A 19,574-nucleotide genomic window follows, 5' to 3' on the forward strand; every position below is an offset into this window, starting at 1 on the left:
GTTTGGCTTCTGAAGAAAGTTCGCAAACTGGAACACTTACTTCCAGGTTTGCAGTGTTTGGGTTCCAAGGTGTTTGAGTACCAAGGTGTTTGAGAACTAAGGTACCACTGTATAGTGATACCTCGGGTTAAGAACTTAATTCGTTCCGGAGGTCCGTTTTTAACTTGAAACTGTTCTTAACCTGAAGCACCACTTTAGCTAATGGGGCCTCCTGCTGCCGCCGTGCCGCCGGAGCCGGATTTCTGTTCTTATCCTGCAGCAAAGTTCTTAACCCGAGGTAATATTTCTGGGTTAGCAGAGTCTGTAACCTGAAGCGGATGTAACCTGAAGCGTATGTAACCCGAGGTACCACTGTATTTTAATCCAGTGCTACATTACCTTCAGCACAATCTTCTGGGGGCCACACGCAAGGGATGATTAGGGCCAGAAGCAAAAGTGGGAGGGGCAATGAATGTAAATTTTACCTTTGTACAGCAGAGTCGTTTCTCCCCAGACCCCTCTCAATCCTTCCCGATCACATTTACGGCAACCAGACAGACCTTCATGGATGGAACCCGGTTCTCAAAGCGTCCCAAGGAAAATGTAATCAGGCGCACTGCTGCCCCTTAAAAATGAATAAAGTTGCCTCCATGCATCTGGCAAGGCCCCTGTTAAGTTGTGGGTCAACATATCAGACGACACAGCGATTCTTCAAACAGCTCTTGTTTATTCACAGGCCCAGAACAGAACTGGGCTGAAGGGTTCAGCCAATCTGCTTATATAGAGCTCAACTACAAAATAACAGTAACAACTTTCTGTAACTATCCAATCACTGAATGTCACTTTCAATTCCTTATTTGCATATGTGGACCTGAGTGAAAACTATCTACAGTATCCCCCTGCTGGCCCAGGGTGAGAACTTCAGTACATAACAGCCCCTGTGATTTTGGCAAACCTCTCTACAGGCATAAAATTCAACAGGTGAAGCCTGCCCCCCCTGCAGCAAAGACGAAAGCTTCTCCTGCTGAATTTCAACCTGCCACACAGCCATTCAAAGTACAGGAAGAAATCTAGCAGCAGAATCCACCCCAGTTGGCTAGGAGGCAGATAACTGAAATAGCAGGGTCCCTTCCAAAAGCTAGTTTCAGTATTAAATATACACATATTTTTGTTAAGGAGCCCCTGCAAGTACATGTTTTCCCTTTGTGATAAGGGCATGGATCCTATCAGAGGACAAAAGCAGGGAATAAATATACTGCATCTCCTTTCCCCTGCCCCAATGCCTTCAACGGTTATGTGAGCTGACAGGCAGAAAGGCAACCGATATAGCTTTTCAACTTGCCTGTTGAATTCCGGCCTGCAGATATTCACAGCATAGCACTAAGAAGGGGATTGGTGGCTTACGCACTTGAAGCGTGGCTTGCTGCTGTTTGAGTAAGGCTAAAACAATGCTCTGATGATTCTGGGTTTGCACACAACTTGGCACAACTTGGTTCTCCAGGGTGATCTAAGACAAATTTGCAGGCTCTGGGAACTGCCCGGATCTCGCATTAAATGATAATCTCTCTCGTTAGTAATGCCACAGAAGGCACTCGGCGGATAACAAACCAATGCAGAGAGGAGGAAGGGAAAAGATTCATGGACAGAGGATAATAGTAGCTGGCAACGGTTGCTTATTAAAACACCCAACGCATTGCAGGTGTTTCTGGTCAGGTGATTTTTCACAGCTGGGGCTGCCCTGACTTTAGTTGAGGCCCCTCTCCCGGAGTTCACTGCCAGAAAAAAAGCAAAAGAAAATAGGTTCTGCCACCTTTTGGCTGAGAGAAACTTAAAAGTGTTTTCTTTCTCTCCTGAACTTTGTTTTATTTGTTTTACTTAATTTAAAGGAGAAAGTTTGACAAGGGGTGGGGAAGTCTCCCTTCTGTGCTATTTTAGGTATGAAGTTAAAAAGAACCAAAGCTCTCTCTCGTATGTAATCTTTCCTGTTGTGAACTGAAAGGTTTGTGTTATTTCTTTTTTCTGGTCTGGATTATGGTATAAGAAAGTTACATTGGTTGGGCCGCCAAACTTATTTGAGATTTAGTTTTATTCCTCTTAAAGTATCTTAACATTGTTGCAAGCATGTTCTCTTAATTACCATATATATATATATATATATATATATATATATATATATATATATATCTCGACTGCCCTAATTTAGCCAGGAGAGACCGTGATTTATTTTGGTCTGATAAATCACCCTCTCTAGTTTGCTTTGTCTTTGGAAGATTCCTTGTTAAAATATTTATTACTGTGTGTTAGTTGAGAAAGCTGTTCTTATCTCTTGTAGTTACTTATTGAGAATAAATGTAAGACTAGGGTGGGAGAGATTTTAGGTTCAGCCATGAAGCTTGTTGATGACCTTGGGGGGCTGAGAGGGGGTGAAGCTTCTTGCACTATGTTGAGTTCTTTGCAGGGAAAGCAGGGTGTAAATAGTTTCTTAAAGGAGGAAGACGCAGAGTAGGTTTTGCTACAAATACTTTGGATGCCTTGATTTTTAAGTAAATAGTGATTTTTGACTATTGGTTTCCAGTGTAAATGAAAGGCCTTTCTAAAATGATTTTCTTTATATAAAAATGATATGTTTTAAAACAAATTAATGATATATTATTGAAACGTATATTCCATCTCTGGCAGTAAAATCGCTGTCTAGTACAGGGTCTCCCAAACTTGGGTCTTCACCTGTTTTTTTGGACTACAATTTCCATCATCCCTGACCACTGCTCCTGCTAGCTGAGGATGATTGGAGTCGTAGTCCAAAAAACAAGTTTGGGAAACCCTGGTCTCGTAGGATGAAGACTGCTTCTTTCTGATGTATGTAGGAAATGTAAATGTAAAGAGACTGAGAGGAACATAGGACACTGGCTTGGGTCAGATCAAAACTCGTTGTCCATTTGCCCCCATACTGGCAACTCTGATTGGCAGTGGCTCTCCAAGTAAGAAGCAATTAATGGATGAAATAAATAACAATAAATTAAACCAGCGTTGAATCAATGACATTGATTCCTCTTTCGATGCTGTTTGTACCTAGAAAAGCTTCCAGCTGTATGTCCTGTAGCTTCCTGCAGAAATCCCGTAACTTTTTATACCACAGACGTTCTGGGGTGGGAGGGAATTGTCCTGTTTTTGGTTGTGCTGTACAGTCATACCTCGGGTTGAAGTCGCTTCAGGTTAAGCTCCGTGGTGACCCAGAAGTAATGGAGCGTGTTACTTTTGGGTTTCGCCGCTCATGCATGCACAGATGCTCAAAATGGCGTCACGCACATGTGTGGAAGCTGCGAATCGTGACCCGTGCACGCGGGTTGCATTCGCTTCAGGATGCGAATGGAATGGATCCAGTTCACATCCAGAGGTACCACTGTAGTGCAAGAGTGCTGCTCCAGACAGCAATAACATGGTAACGTTGGAGAAGAATCAGAGAACAATTAACAAAATGGCGTGTGGACAGCTTGTATTAAACCCACAGCCAGTGAACTCATATTGTGTGAATGACAGGTTGCAGAATGTATACACACTCCCCCCCCCAAAAAAAAATTGTTTGAAGGGACCCTCTTTTTTTGAAAGAATTTATGTGGGTTTACAGTGGTACCTCGGGTTAAGAACTTAATTTGTTCTGGAGGTCCGTTCTTAACCTGAAACTGTTCTTAACCTGAGGTACCACTTTAGCTAATGGGGCCTCCAGCTGCCACCGCGCCGCCGGAGCACGATTTCTGTTCTCATCCTGAAGCAAAGTTGTTAACCTGAAACACTATTTCTGGGTTAGCGGAGTCTGTAACCTGAAGTGTCTGTAATCCGAGGTACCACTGTACTTGACTCTAATATCAGAGCAATAATTTGCATTGGAAGATGAAATCCATTGTTTTGCAGTTCCCTTTTGTTAAAGAAACGGATGAAAAGAAGGGGAGAAATGTCCTCCGGAAGCAGTCGCGACAAACGCCACCATCACCCCGTCGACAGCCTTTGCCGGAAGCTCCAGAACATCAACATGAAGGACCAGGCCTCCAATCCTGCACTGCAGATCCCAAAATTCCAGTCCAAGAACTTTGACAGCCCACAGGGCAACGTGAAGAAGAACTTGGAGGAGATCTTGAAGAAAAGGACCCTGAAAGCGAGTGACAGCAATGCCCAGGGCTACGACAACCTGCTGAGCCCCTTCAGCGATAATGTCTTCTCCCCGAGTCGGCAAGCGGCGTCACCGAGTCACCGGCGCCTCTCGGACATCCGCTCAGAGTCCATTTCGGCTGGTAGAAACAAAGAGAGAACCAACAAGTCGTGGCTTTTTCTAGGCCAGGGAGTAAACTCTCCTTGCTTTTCCAAACGCAGGGAAACTTCCGCCAGTCAGCTGCCTGGTTCCCCCAGTGCAGAGCAGAGGGCTGCACCTTCTCAGGAATGTGGCTACATCACCTCAAGCCCGAATTTGTCTGCCTGTGAACTTAACTCTCCTGTCAGCAAGAGACTCTCTTTGGGTAAGGAAAGGGCAAAAGGCCCGGTTCTTTCAAAATAAGTTGGGGGATGCTTGCTCCTGTCAAAGACTTTGGCACAAAATGCAAACTCGCAGAAAGAATGGCAAAAATGTAAATGCTTCAAAATCTTAGTTGCTAGGGGTCATGAGTTAGGTGCGCAGCCTGGGAGCCATTTTGGACTCGCAGCTGTCCATGGGGGCACAGGTTAATTCTGTGTCCAGGGCAGCTGTTTACCAGCTCCAACTGGTAAGCCGGTTCAGCCCCTATCTGCCTGTGTATTGTCTTGCCAGAAGGGATGCGGGTGGCACTGTCATCTAAACCACTGAGCCTCTTGGGCTTGCCGATCAGAAGGTCGGCAGTTTGAATCCCCGTGACAGGATGAGCTCCTGTTGCTCTGTCCCAGCTCCTGCCAACCTAGCAGTTTGAAAGCACACCAGTGCAAATAGATACCTTCCGCTGCAGCAGGAAGGTAAACAGTGTTTCCATGCGCTGCTCTGGTTTTGCCAGAAGTCGTTTAGTCATGCTGGCCACATGACACGGAAAACTGTCTGTGGACAAACGCTGGCTCCCTTGACCTGAAAGTGGGATGAGCGCTGCATCTCATAGTCGTCTTTGACTGGGCTTAACCGTCCAGGGGTCCTTTACCAGTTTTGCCAGAGTGGTACATGTTCTGGTTACTGCAATGCGCTCTACATGGGGCTACCTTTGAAGGTGACTCAGAAACCACAACTAATCCAGAATGTAGCAGCTAAACTAGTGACTGAGAGTGGCCACTGGGACCATAGAACACTGGTCCTAAAAGAACTACATTGATTCTAGTATGTTTCCAGGCGTAATTCAAAGTGTTGGTGCTGGCCTTTAAAGGCCTAAACGTCCTCAGCCCTGTATAATCAGTTCTGGCACCTCTCAGGTGTGTGCCATTGCCATTATAAGAGAGCAAGGGAGGTGTTCATGGTGAGTTCTGGCACCTCCTTTTCTAGAAAATAGCACTGAGTGTCTCCACCCCCAATCTTTCAGCCTGGACACTGAGGTCCAGCTCCGAGGGCCTTCTGGCAGTTCCCTCTTTGAGAAAAGTGAGCTTACAGGGAACCAGGCAGATGGCCTTCTTGGTAGTGGCACCCGCCCTGTGGAACGCCCTCCCATCAGATATCAAGGAAATAAACAACTATCTAAATTTTAGAAGACATCTGAAGGCAGCCCTGTATAGGGAAGTTTTGTAATGTTTGATGTTTTATTGTGTTTTTAATATTTTGTTGGGAGCCACCTAGGGTGGCTGGGGCAGCCAGTCAGATGGGTGACACATATGAATAATAAAAATATTGTTTGTTGATCCAGAAGAGTTCATCTTATGGTCTTACGTAAGAGAGTAGCTAGTATTTAAACATCTAGTGCTTTTTTAAAGTATCCCTCAGAGCTGAACTTAAAAAAAAGCAACATTGCCTTCAAATGCAATTCAAGGAATCTAAAACTCTTGTTGGATTTTTGACGCAACTTTTATTTCGGGTCCAGAACAAACCGTGTACAGAACTTGTAGCCCTGCTGCAGGCTCCCTGGTAATCGAGACTCGTAATACTGCATGGAAAACAAATCTCCTGTCAGTGCCCTTTCCCTTTGTAGGATGGAGACTGTCAGCAGAGAACAAAGATGACGAAAGCGCTGAAGTAAGCCTGATCTGTGAGGAAGACCTTTTGACTACTATGTTCTCTGCTTGCGACATAGAAAGGAGAGGTAAAAAAACACCAGCACCAAAAACCTTCTCTTGCAACTGTTGGAAGCTTACAGGTGTATTTGTTTATTTGTTAATTTGCTCCATAAAATAGTGTTCAGCATGTCCAAATTCTCTGAGCCTTAAGTGCTCCAGGGGTCCAGTGTGCTTGGAATGGGGTCACTGGGGACCTGTGTGGCATTTTTTGGATAATGCTATTATATACAAATCCATATTAGGGCAGTGCCATTTTTTCATGGGGCCAGCCAGGAATTTCAGCCCCCACTGGTGACTGACCATGTCTCCTGGGGAAGCCCACTTCTCCCCTGGTAGATGTCGACATAGATCAAGGTATGTTGACCTGGAAGTATTTCTGCTTTTGAAACAAGACCTGCGAACCCCTGGTGCTTTGACTATGGGCTCATCCGTGTTGCAGGTATTAATATTGCACAGTTTGAAGAGACTGGAAGTAAAAGAACTGACTCCTTTTGGAAACGAAGCATTGTCAAGGCTCTTAAAAACATTATTCGAACATTTGCTGGCAGAACGTTCGAAACAAAATTAAAACTTCAAATGTACACCCAAAACATCCGTGCAATGTCTTGTGCTGTCTGGCACAAGCCGGGTGAAATATGAAATAATTCTAAGAGATCTAGAACCAGGGGTCTGTCTCTTCCCACAGCATCCATTTTAGCTTGGAACTGTTTTCTCTCTCTATCAGGGAGTCTTTTACATGTCCTTACTTCACAGTGCCTTGAGACAAAAGACACAAAGGCAACTCCCTTCAGAATGGAGATTTGCAACTCAGTGCCTTCATCACATGATCTAAGGTTACAACAGTAGGGGAGCAGAAAGGTAATCATTAACCCATTTAGGAGCTTAGAGTCCCTTAGAAAAACTACTGTGGAAAAACTCCAATGTTAGCAATACGCATTTAGCCATTTTCTATTTTAAATCTTCATTAATGCACATACTTGGTTCATTTCTGTGTGAATTAAATCAATTATACTTAACAGCCCACACTTCTGCTTGTCCCGTACCTAGAAAGCATGAGTCTCAGAACATTCCCACTTGCTTTTTACCCCTAATCGTAACGAACAGCAATCCATGGCAAACCCGGTTGCCATTTGTTCTGAGTCAGCGGTAAAGAGCGAGTTTTTCCAGGGGGGAGCAGCTGAGAAAAGGGAGGTGTGGCCAAGCTCTCAGTGTTCATTGTTACTGTTGTCTTTAGGCAAAGTGGCTGTTTCCAAATTAGTTGACTTTGTGAGATACACAACTAGCCGGAGTTCTGAGGACAGCAGTCTCGAGGAACTGTGCAACATGCTTGATCCTGATCAAAGGGACATCTCCATGGACTTGGAAACGTATCATGCCATCATGAAGGAATGGATTGACGACTGCAGGAGAAGCTGGTAACTGACGGGTCTTGCAAGGCTTCTTTTTTTTTTTAATGATATTTATTAAGATTTTTCCATTATAATACATCAAAAAATAAAAAAAAAACCGAAACAAAAATTTTAAAAAACACATAGAATTCAACGTCCTTATTTTCAATGACATATTTCCCTGACTTCCCCATACCTCCCCCTCTTGTATTCCAATTCAGATTGTTGTTTCAACAAGTTCTTGTCCCCAATTTTTAACCTTTTTATATTTAATTCATTTTAGAAAAACCAATTTTAACTTATAAACATCAATATTTAAACAACAGTTCAACAAGTTCTTGTCCCTAATTTTTAACCTTTTTATGTTTTATATTTTATATTTAGTTCATTTTGAAAAACCAATTTTGCCTTATAAACATCAATAATTATACATCCGTGCTTATTATTAAATCCTTTTCCTAAAGTCGACCTAAATTCCCTTCCACGATTTCCTCAATTCTCAGACAAATAACAAAACAAAATAAAAGCAAAACAAATTATAATTATACACCCTTTGGATTCCCAAACTCCACCCCCCCTTTTCCCGGTTCCAATCCCCAATAATCGTCCATCAATCAATCTACTCTCAGCCTGGAGACCTCACGTCCGAGGCTCTTAATTCTCTCTCAATTCCTCTCTGCCGGCTTTTTTGATAGTCCTTGGTATTAAACACCAAATCTCGGAGAAGCTCTAGTCCAATAAAGTCCATGTTTCTTCCAACCAGACCTGGGTCTTGCAAGGCTTCTTGGGTTGCAAGCATTTAATGCACGTGCCTTTGCCCAAAGTACCCATGGTCTACGACTCAGAGCTACAATTCCCAGAACCATTAATAATATGCAGGACTCTTTGGGGGAAGTAAATGCACTTTTTCATTATTTGGTTCAATATTTGGTTTGATATGGGTAGGTGTTTTTCAAAATGAGAGCAAAAGCATCAAGCGTGATCAAGCGTGAAGTGGTCCTAACTGTGACCCAAAATCGCTGTTCAAACAGGGTGCTGGAGAAGGCACTTTCATTATTATATTTGGGAATGATTCCTGTTATGTGGCTGCATTGCATTATACTTTCTGGATGTCCCATGATCATATTATAAAGAAGTTTTGTTCTGTGTTATAAATCAAGCACTGCTATAAGTTGGTGCCTCCCTCCCCCATGTATTTCTTACCAATAACAAAAAATTTGGTGGGGCACCAGCAAATTTTCACTCTGAAAGTGTAGTTCAGAGGAAAAAGCTTGAGAACCACTGTGCTAAATTTTGCTAGGCTTGCTTCATGGGCTGGACCCCCCAAAGATTCTCCCCTTTATGTGATATGTCTGTGAGAGAGAGCACAATTACGAGAACAGAAAATGTACGAGTAGGGGAAGGAAGCTGTTTGCTAGCTGAAGTGTTCAGTACAGTGATACCTTGGTTCTCAAACGCCTTGGTACTCAAACAACTTGGAACCCAAACACTGCAAACTCGGAAGTAAGTGTACCGGTTTGCAAACCTTTTCGGAAGCTGAACGTGCTCCGTTTTGAGTGCCACACTTCCATTTTGAGTGTTACGCTGGGGCCTGCCTATTTTTGCTATTTATTTTGCGTTTTTGTTGTTGCAGCTCATTTTGTTTTCTTTTTGTGACTGTGTGGAACCCAGTTCAGCTACTGATTGACTGATTGTGTGACTGCAGTACATTGTTTATTGCTTTCACTTTATGGATCAATGGTCTCATTAGATAGTTGAATTCATGTTAAATTGCTGTTTTAGGAGTTGTTTTTAAAAGTCTGGAACGGATTAATCCATTTTGCATTACTTTCTATGGGAAAGCGCGCCTTGGTTTTGGAACGCTTTGGTTTTGGAACAGACTTCTGGAACAGATTAAGTTTGAGAACCAAGGTACCACTGTACTAAGTTGTTGTCCGCAATTTTGGATTACTGGAGTGGGAGGCTGTTGCATCATCACAATTATCCCATGTGGCTCATATTTTATCAAGGATGTGACAGGCAAAATGTAACACTGAGTTGGTTTTGTGCTTATGCGAGAATTTATCCAGAGCTGCTGTTGCAGTAAACTAGTGACCTCTTCTGTGTAGTGAAATGCAGAGCTGCTCTAAGTATCCTCTGCTTCCAGCTTTTATAATTAAACTAATGGTTTAAGGAGGAATGAAGCCTCCCACCCCCTCAAAAAAGAACCACTTTGTGATTATTTTGTTCCTTTTTTGAAACCCGTTTGTCATTAATGTTCTCACCCAATGAGGGCTCATGTGATGCTACAGAGTTAAGACTGTTTTTTGCAAGCAGTTTTTTTTTGGGGGGGGAATGTTTTCCAACACTGAAATAATTCTGAAAAGAAAAAAAGTTCATAGTTCTGATGAAAACTGTTTTTGGTTAAAACTCTAAATTCATGTTAAAACAGGAAATAAATATGTGGGGTTTTTTTCTCATTCCAGGAAAGAACCATCTGCTAGAGAGACAACCAGAGAAAGCATACTGGCAGGTATCAGATGCTCTCTGTATTATGGAAGACTTAATTTACTGAAAAGTATACTAGATGCAGCATATAGCTTAAGACTCGTGTCCTGCAGCTGAAAGGGGTTTGCAAATAGCTAGTGAACATGAACATGAAATTTATTACGGTCAGAGACCAGCTTAAGAAACAGAAATGGAACTACAATCCCAATAGCAAAACCAGCATTTAAAACAATATACAAGAATAGATTTTAAAGTTTAAAAATGTGATAGGCATATAAACACATTAAAAACTTTAAAATAGACTACCTTAGAGAAATGACTCAAAGTCGCCCGTGGATCTGGGTTTGGGAATATTCTTAACAAACTAGATTGAATTGGGGGATGGTCTGCGCCTACAGATCTGTGCGCAGAATCTGGCGACAATCCGGGTCGTCTTGTGGTCTTTTGCCTAACAGGAGAAGATCAAATTCTTGCTTTACCGAGAGGTCAGTAAGCCTCACCAGCAGAGGGTCAATGGTTTCTCTACGTGCCTCATCGTAAAAGGGACATCTAAAAAATATGTGTTCGGGGCTTCCTATATCCCCCAATGGACAGGTGCAAATTCTCCGGTCATATAGGACTTTTTTAAAGGATCCTTCCAAGACCAGTGAGGGCAGAGCTGAGCTTCTGGCAAATATAATAGCCAGTGCATGCAGAGGATTAGTGAAGGGAATGCAAAGACAAATGTGCTTGAGGGGGATGGATGAAGGAATCTTCTCCAACCATGGGAGGGGAAGTGAGGGGAAGAGAATGTTCACTGTGGGTTTAAAGTGCTTGGAAAGTATAGCCTGGGATATTATTGGAGGAACTGCAAGAGGTGTGGGGAAGGTCAGAAAGGGTGGAGGGAGGGTGATGTGTTGTGTGGAGATGTCAACAGAAAGTGAAAAAAACCCAAAATGCTCTGTACCAATGTTTGTCTCTTGAGCTGTAACCAGAAACCTCTTTTTTCAGCCAAAAGTCCTCTTGTGAGGCTGAATGTAACTTCCGGAAGCCTAGAGGCACTTGGTGGCGATGTGTCCAGAGGAGACTTGTGAGTCGCTTTTAAAATATTTTTACAAGCTATTTCAGATATCAATATTGCACTATTTGAAGGAATTGGATGCATAAAAAACTGAACCCTTTTGGAATAAAAAAATGTCCAGACCCATAAATATGAATCAATGCTTTGCTAACCAGAACTTCTTCAAAACAGGTACAAAACAGACAATGATACATCCAGAAAGTTGTATAAAGCATATGCATATTCAAGCATAGGTGGTTCTTCTTAAATACATAACATACTTACCATCAGAGCAAAAATCAAAGCTATGTCTCTCCCATAGCCTATATTAGCCTGCATCCAGGCTAAGCTTATGCACTCCTTGAGAGGCATCATTATCACATTCTTTTGTTCTCTGTGGCTCCCAGAGAGAAGACTAAACAGACAACTCCCTTCAAGATGGAGATTTGCAATTGAATACCTTGATCATGTGATCTAAGGTTAAACACTCACGTGTAGGAGCAGAGAACATCAACAGTTCATCAGAGAGCTTCAGTATGCTGCAATGGAATTTTCCAATGTTAAACCCTTCAGCGATATACATACAGAGATTAAACAATTATACTTGCTAAATTGTCACTTTAAAACACATTTCCCAAAAGAGTTCTATGCTAGGCCACTTTCTAATCTGAGAGTGCGATGCTAAATCCCTTTGTGGTCACAGAGTCCCCCTCTCTTTTCAAATATGACTATCGGACAAAATCCTCTTGTTTTATCAGCCTTTTGGAGCGGTCTCTGGTGTAGCCCATGAGACCGTTGTCATACACCACACGAATAATTTAGTCGTCTTCTGGGCTAGGAAGTGATGCCATGATATGGTATTGGTGATGAACTATTCATGCCTCCCCCTTTTTAAAAACATTATTTGCATTAGTAGGGCAGGTACCCAATCTGCATTTTGCTGGCATTTGCAGCTGAGGGACAAGCATGGGTTGGTGGAAAGGGAAGCTTTAATGATGGAGGATTTCAAAGATATGAGAGGATTTTGGAGGAACATAAGTTAACAGAGTGGAAAGCAGCCTCCTAACAGCGCTGTCCCTGCTACTGACTGGGAAGGATGAGGAAATGGGGACTTCAGCATGGTGCAAAGCCACTTCTGATGGGGTGCTCAGGCCCAGAGGGCAGCTGGCTACCCACAGCTGGTGCTGGGGATGGCAGTTCAGCTGGAAAGATGCAAAAGAAATGGGAGACGTTGGGTTTTGATCTTTGCAGCTGGAACCCTCCCATCAAAATGTGAAGAATGCAGACATGGCAGCTGATCAGGGCCTTTTGTTCCTTGTGCATCCAGGGAAACCTCTGACTTGATCACTTGCGTAGCAGATCTTCAGTTCAGCAATCAGAAACTTCAAGAGGAGAACAACCAGTTGAAGACAGCTCTGGACGCCATGGAGGAGACCAACAACAGATTAGTGGAGGACAATGTGGAGCTGAATAATCAGATAAAAAGGTGGGACACTTTGGGTTGAGTCCAACTAAACAAATGCACGAGCAGAACTTCTTCTGCAGGTGCAGCAGAACTTTCCCCACCCCTAAATCTTCTCCATTGGTTGGGGAAAACTTGGAGCAGTTGGGTGGAGAGGAGTGGAACTGGTCATCTTCTCCAATGGCCATCTGGTTGGCCATTGCAGATAAGAGGTGAGCAGGAGACGAGCTGATCTTCCCTAAGCACGTCTCCTCCTGCTTGCTTGCCACCGGCACGGATGGGCAGCTGCCGGACGATGCCTGCACAGGAGATGGACAGGCAGGCAGGCAGGGCAGCAGCAGGAGGAGGGAGTTTCTGCTAACGCTTACTCCTGAGTAAGCCTGTAGGGGATCACAGTGCAAGGAGGGAGAGGGAGGGAGGGAGGAAGCACAGCTAGCACTCCAAGAAAGGCTGGGACCCAGAGGAAGGCCGCACAACAGACGAGACCACAGAAGAGAAGATATTACTTCTTCTTTTTTAAAAATAACTTTTCCCCTCTTTTTTTTTTAAAAAAAATATTGATTGATTGATTGATACTGTCCCCAGATTCATTGAAAAAAATCTAGTAACCTTATTCCAAACCCTGCAGCCAGCACTGATTTAGCAACATGGGAAGCTACGTTATACAGCATCAGACCATTGGTCCACCTAGTTCCGTATGGGCTGTGCTGATTGGCAGAAGTTCTCCAGGGTTTGGGGCAGGAGTCTCTCTCAGTTGTACCCGGAGATGCCAGGGACTGAACTAGGGACCTTCTGCATGGAAAATGGGTGCTCATGCACTGAGCTGCAACCCTTTCTGCTAATGGCTGCTATACATATTTTTATTTTGATGCCATGTCGTTGAAGCAGCAGGGACACAGCAATCCAAATGTCTTCATTTCCTCTTGCCAGATTGGAGGCGGTCACTCAGAGTAGGAAAATCCTGCCGGTCTATTGTTATTTTAATTTATTTTTTCATTTCTAAAATGCCCTATAACAACGGCATGTTGCTCATCATAACAGGGTTGGTGATTTTGGTTCTTTCAGTTTCCAGCAGTCTGTGGCTCGAGTGAAAACCTTAAAAGAGGAGCTGGAGGAAGCAAAGAATAACCTGAATACTGCAGAGGAAAAAAGGCTGAGAACAGCAGCCCAGAATAAGCAGCTAGTAGGTGGACTTGAACTGTTTCAGACAGTGTTTATTGACTGAGGCTTAACAGTGCATTAAGGTAAAGGTAAAGGGACCCTTGACCATTAGGTCCAGTCATGACCATTAGGTTCAGTCATGACCGACTCTGGGGTTCATCTCGCTTTATTGGCCGAGGAAGCCGGCATACAGCTTCCGGGTCATGTAGCCAGCATGACTAAGCCGCTTCTGGCAAAACAGAGCAGCGCATGGAAACGCTGTTTACCTTCCTGCCGGAGTGGTACCTATTTATCTACTTGCACTTTGATGTGCTTTCAAACTGCTAGGTTGGCAGGAGCTGGGACTGAACAACGGGAGCTCACTCCTTCGCGGGGATTCGAACCGCTGACCTTCTGATCGGCAAGTCCTAGGCTCTGTGGTTTAACCCACAGCGCCACCCACGTCCCTAACAGTGCATTAAGTCCTTTGAAATTTGCACTTCTCCAAATTTCGCTGTGCGGTTCCCCAATCAAGTAATGTATACTAAAATATAATAGCTATATAGTAATGTAAACGACATACAAAAATGCATTATGTTAAGGGAAATGTGTGTGTCTGACAAAATGCGTATGCAGTATTACAAATTGCACTAAAATGCTGATGAGCTTTCATAAGGACTTAAGAAAAAGGGAGCAAACTGATATGCAAATGTGGAAACTGAAATTGACAGTTGTCAGTCAACCCTATATATAGGTCACTGTGTGACTTAAAGCTTTGTGGTGATGTATGTTGATTATAACCCAAGACATCCCCAATTTTCCATAAATTGAGTTTTCCATGGGTGGGATGGGGAAAACATTCAATATTTGCATGGTAGTCATGTATAGTGGCCCTCAGTAACTGTGTGGGTGGGTGTATGTGTGTTGGCAGTATCTCAAACCACCCTCCTCCTTTCCTTTTTACACCAGGAAAAGGAGAATCAGTCCCTCATTCTCAAGATCTCATCTCTACAAGAAGAGGCAAGTGTGAATTGCATTCAAATTGTCTGCAGACAGTTTCATACGCTGGGAAAAGTCTTGCTGGCTAGTCTTGCTGTGCATAATAAATAGTATCTGCTTTAATCCAGAATATTAGGCACGCTCTGGATTCGGATGGTCTCCGGAAGAAGATCTCAGAGCTGTCAAGAAATATGGCTGAACTCCAAGTAGGTGCTTGCAACACTTATTTTCAGTGTGGGGAAGCAAGGGTTCGATGGAGGGCTTCAAATGCCAAATATTTCACTGTGCCATCTATAAGCAAGATGGCAGGAGGGCTAGGGACTCTTTTTTCCTCAAGGATTAAGCATGTGTGTGCATGCGTGTTATAGGGTACTGTACAGTTTTTATTTTAAGATTTGTTTTTTAAGAGATGCTTCAGCTTAAATCGTCACTCAACTTAAAGGTAAAGGTAAAGGGACCCCTGACCATTAGGTCCAGTCGTGACCGACTCTGGGGTTGCGGCGCTCATCTCGCTTTATTGGCCGAGGGAGCTTCTGGGTCATGTGGCCAGCATGACTAAGCTGCTTCTAGCAATCCAGAGCAGCGCACGGAAACGCCGTTTACCTTCCTGCTGGAGCGGTACCTATTTATCTACTTGCACTTTGGCGTGCTTTCGAACTGCTAGGTTGGCAGGAGCAGGGACCGAGCAACGGGAGCTCACCCCGTCGTGGGGATTTGAACCGCCGACCTTCTGATCGGCAAGTCCTAGGCTCTGTGGTTTAACCCACAGCACCACCCGCGTCACTCAACTTACCTGTAAGCAAATGAGCACTCTTTTTAAATCTGAGTTGCCAAACTGAAATAGGTCAGATTCCTCAATGTAAACCTTACGTTTTTGCAATTTTGCACTCAAATTCCAAGGTAGAATGTCATTTAAAAACCATAATGAATTCATTGGCTTCTCTCACAACTAGAGCTGAAATCAACTTGCCCTTTAAAACTCTCCTGATGTCAGATATTTTGAGAATATGAACATTAGATTTTTGATTTTATTTTTAAATTTTTATCCGGACATTCCATGTAGAGTATAAAGGACTGGATGGAGCCTTCTAACTCCTTCTAAAAGCTCCTCCTTTTGACCTGGGGGTTATATTTTATTTGTGGCATTTATGGCCCCCCAAAAAGGCTTTCAAAGCAGCATACAAAAATCAGTACTTAAGTCCCCTCAGGCTCCCAATTTAAAAAGACATGGAAGATGAGACATCACATGCAAGGAAAAAGAAACAGGAGGGAGGAGGAAAAAGCAGGATCAAGCTCCAGTTCTTAAAGTTAACAGTTCTTATAACAGTGCTGTATAGTTCTCTTCTGTGCATATTCTGTGCAGTATGCAGCTAACTCCTTCTGTCAGTGCAAGGACTACAATGTGCGTAGTTGAATTTTCTCCCCCTCTTCTCTCCCTCTGCATGTCCAGCCCCCAAATCTGCTCTGGAGCATTGGGATAACCCCTAGAACAGATTTAGGTGGTGCACAGGGGAAACGAGAGCAGGGACAGATCCAGTGCTCAAGTGCTGATGGAACAAGTTACAGTGGTACCTGTTTGACTTCTGAAATGTTCGAAAACCAAGGCTCGGCTTCTGATTGGGGCAGGGCCCCAGAAACAATAGCCAACAGCCGCATCAGACGTTCGGCTTCCAAAAAACATTCAAAAATTGGAACACTTACTTCTGGGTTTGTGGCGTTTGGGAACCAAGGCATTTGAGAACCAAGGTACCACTGTAGTTGGGTGTCTCCCTCCACTGTTTGGAAGAGCCACAACCTCTTGTTGACGTCAGTGGCGGTTGCGTGGCGAGTTCCCGCCTCCCCCCAGTGGTAAATAACGACACAGGTAAAGGTACCCCTGCCCGTATGGGCTAGTTGTGTCCGACTCTAGGGTTGCGTGCTCATCTCGCTCAAGAGGCCGCCAGCCGGCGCCGTCCGAAGACACTTCCGGGTCACATGGCCAGCTTGACGAAGCGAGCCAGCACCAGCGCAGCACAAGGAAATGCCGTTTACCTTCCCGCTATAAAGCGGTACCTATTTATCTACTTGCACTTAGGGGTGCTTTCGAACTGCTAGGTGGGCAGGAGCTGGGACCGAACGGCGGGAGCTCATTCCTCCGCGGGGATTCGAACCGCCGACCTTATGATCAGCAAGTCCTAGGCACTGAGGTTTTACCCACAGCGCCACCCGCGTCCCATAAAAATAACGACACAGGACACCATAAATAAGGTTAATGGGCTAAAACTGGCCACAACTTTATTGGTTACAGGTAAGAGCGGTATTGGCTTAGGCACTGGTCCTATCATTCTATCTGGCTTCAGCCTGATGGCATGAAGACCGGCAAGGGTTAACCACCAGTAGGGGGAGCCCTGCTGATGCACATCAACTAGGTAACTCCCCCAGGTTACTGCGCATGTGTTGGGGGCGTGAGCCCGCAACACCACCTCCTCCCGAGGTCGGAAGTGGCTTTCTCTCTCTCTTGCCCTTGATGAAGAGATAATTCATCCCCTGAAGGCCTTCCCCAGCCCTGAGATCAGGAGGAGCAGCAGAGCTAGTGACAAAATCCAGGGCAGGAAGACAGCCCAGTTCTTCCTTCATCAGTATCAATGGCAGTTCATACCTTGTTGATGCTAAATCCCCCTTAGGGAAGAGGTGGGGTTGCGGGCTTCACAGCTCCTCCACGTGCCCAAGGGGTGGGAGGCCAGCCCCTGCACGACTGGGGGATTCACGGCTGCATCACCCTCCGGCCGGCCAGTAGCATCATCACCCTCCGGCCGGTTGCTCCGGGGGTGTGGCCTGCCCCTTAAAGGCAGGACGCAGCCGGGGATCTCCCTCTTTGTCCGCTTGCCAGCTGCTCCGGTTTTCCCACCCTTCCGCCCTTTAAGGTTTGCTTCCTTTGACCTTGCTATGGACCTTGGTTGGTCGCCGTTAAGGGGCCTGGTAGGAATTTTTCCACTTGGTAAATTGGCACCAGCCACTTGGTTTTCGCCTACCTCGTAGCAAATCGTCACGACTTTCTGGGTACTGGCGGTTAGGCATTGGAAAGTTCTGTAGATGGAAAAAGGGGAGGTAGCGCCATCACCTGCCCTGCATATGGAAGGGTAGTCCATTAAAGGATTCCAGGGGGTGTGGCCCTGTTCGAAGCCTATGGAGGCCAGGGCCCAAGGCACGCCCCCTAGCAGTGACCCCAGGGGATCTCCTCGTTGATGTACATCAGCAGGACTCCCCCTACTGGTGTTAACCCTTCCTGGACTTCAAGCAGATGGGCTGGAGTCAGATATAGTCAGTTAGGTCCAATGCCTAAGCCAATACTGTTCATCACCTGTAACCAATAAAGTTGTGGCCTTTTAGCCCATTAACCTTAATAATTGGTGACTAGGAGTGGCTACCGGGACCACATAACTCCGGTCCTGAGAGATCTGCATTGGCTCCCAGTACATTTCCGAGCACAGTTCAAAGTGTTGGTGCTGACCTTTAAAGCCCTAAACGGCCTTGGTCATATATACCTGAAGGAGCGTCTCCACCCTCATCATTCACTGAGGTCCAGTGCCGAGGGCCTTCTGGCGGTTCCCTCATTGCGAGAAGTGAGGTTACAGGGAATCAGGCAGAGGGCCTTCCTGGTAGTGGTGCTCACCCTGTGGAACACCCTCCCTTCAGATGTGAAGGAAATAAGCAGCTATCCTATCTTTAAAAGACATCTGAAGGCAGCCCTGTTTAGGGAAGTTTTTAATATTTAATGCTGTATTGTTTTTAACACTTGATTGGGAGCCGCCCAGAGTGGCTGGGGAAACTCAGCCAGATGGGCGGGGTATAAATAGTAAATGATGATGATGATGATGATGATGATGATGATTAAATAATTGTGTCATGTGTCATTATTTCTGCTGGAGGAGGGGTCGGGAACTCGCCACACAACCTGGCTCCACCATTTTCAGCCACTCGTTGGTGGCTCTCCTTCAGAGTGGCTGGTACCTGGTCGAGGAAGTAAATAATGTTGTTGTTGTTGTTTAGTCGTTTAGTCGTGTCCGACTCTTCGTGACCCCATGGACCAGAGCACGCCAGGCACCTCTGTCCTCCACTACCTCCCTACCTCGTAACAATTCTAAATAATAGAATTGTAGAATTGCCGTGTTGGAAGGGATCCCATAGGACATAGGGATCCCCACTGCAATGCAGGAATCGCAGCATCTGAATCTGAAGCAAGGGCCCAGAGCAGGGTTGAGGAGCTCCAAACTGGCAAAGAAAGACATCTCTGGGAAGACCCAGAGTTTGAGCACTCAAGACCCTTTGCAGCCCACAACCTGCAGAGTGGATTTAAAGCATCTTCTGCACTCTGAAGCAACTTCGGAAATACTTTTTTTTTTTTTTTAAGGCATAAGGCAAAACAGTAATTTCAATTCCTCTCCTCCAGATACAAGTACACCTGTATGAAAAGACGGTGGAGAATAAAGACGCCTCCATCCTCAAGGTGAGTAGCTCTTGTGGTGCTGCAGAGACAGACTTGCTAGGCAGTGTTTTGCTGGGCCAGATGCGAAAGCCATGGGAAGATTGCTTTGGCAATGAAGGTTTAAGTAGGATTGTAGGACTGAATTTGCACATCGCACTGTAACACTGACAGCCATTTATCCAACGGTTTGACTTTACCCCCAAAGGCACACTCCTCCATGGTCTCATGAGACAGACAGATGCCAACCAATACCAACTTGAATAAAAGATGGGGGGGGCAGGTAAGCCCCGCCCTGCCTAATCGATCACATGACCACATTTGAGTGGCAATGGCCATTAACTTTGGGGGGGCCCGGGTACTTCAAATATTATATTGGGGGCCTGAAGAGCTGGCTCCTATGTACACATA

The 19,574-nt window shown here is 44.9% G+C and overlaps 1 protein-coding gene across 1 annotated transcript in view; it reads left to right on the top strand.

Annotated features, from left to right (window-relative positions):
• The first annotated feature begins 3,928 nt into the window (after positions 1–3,928).
• Positions 3,929–19,574, top strand: part of IRAG2 (inositol 1,4,5-triphosphate receptor associated 2) — a 58,990-nt gene continuing 43,344 nt past the window's right edge. The window contains exons 1-9 of the mRNA XM_053406593.1: positions 3,929–4,265; positions 6,102–6,212; positions 7,421–7,601; positions 11,026–11,130; positions 12,428–12,586; positions 13,628–13,745; positions 14,672–14,722; positions 14,830–14,907; positions 19,131–19,187. Coding sequence (XP_053262568.1) covers positions 3,929–4,265; positions 6,102–6,212; positions 7,421–7,601; positions 11,026–11,130; positions 12,428–12,586; positions 13,628–13,745; positions 14,672–14,722; positions 14,830–14,907; positions 19,131–19,187 — 1,197 coding nt within the window. The remainder of the gene's footprint in view (positions 4,266–6,101; positions 6,213–7,420; positions 7,602–11,025; positions 11,131–12,427; positions 12,587–13,627; positions 13,746–14,671; positions 14,723–14,829; positions 14,908–19,130; positions 19,188–19,574) is intronic.

The sequence above is a fragment of the Podarcis raffonei genome, chromosome 10, assembly GCF_027172205.1.
Source record: "Podarcis raffonei isolate rPodRaf1 chromosome 10, rPodRaf1.pri, whole genome shotgun sequence".
NCBI classification, from domain to species: domain Eukaryota; kingdom Metazoa; phylum Chordata; class Lepidosauria; order Squamata; family Lacertidae; genus Podarcis; species Podarcis raffonei.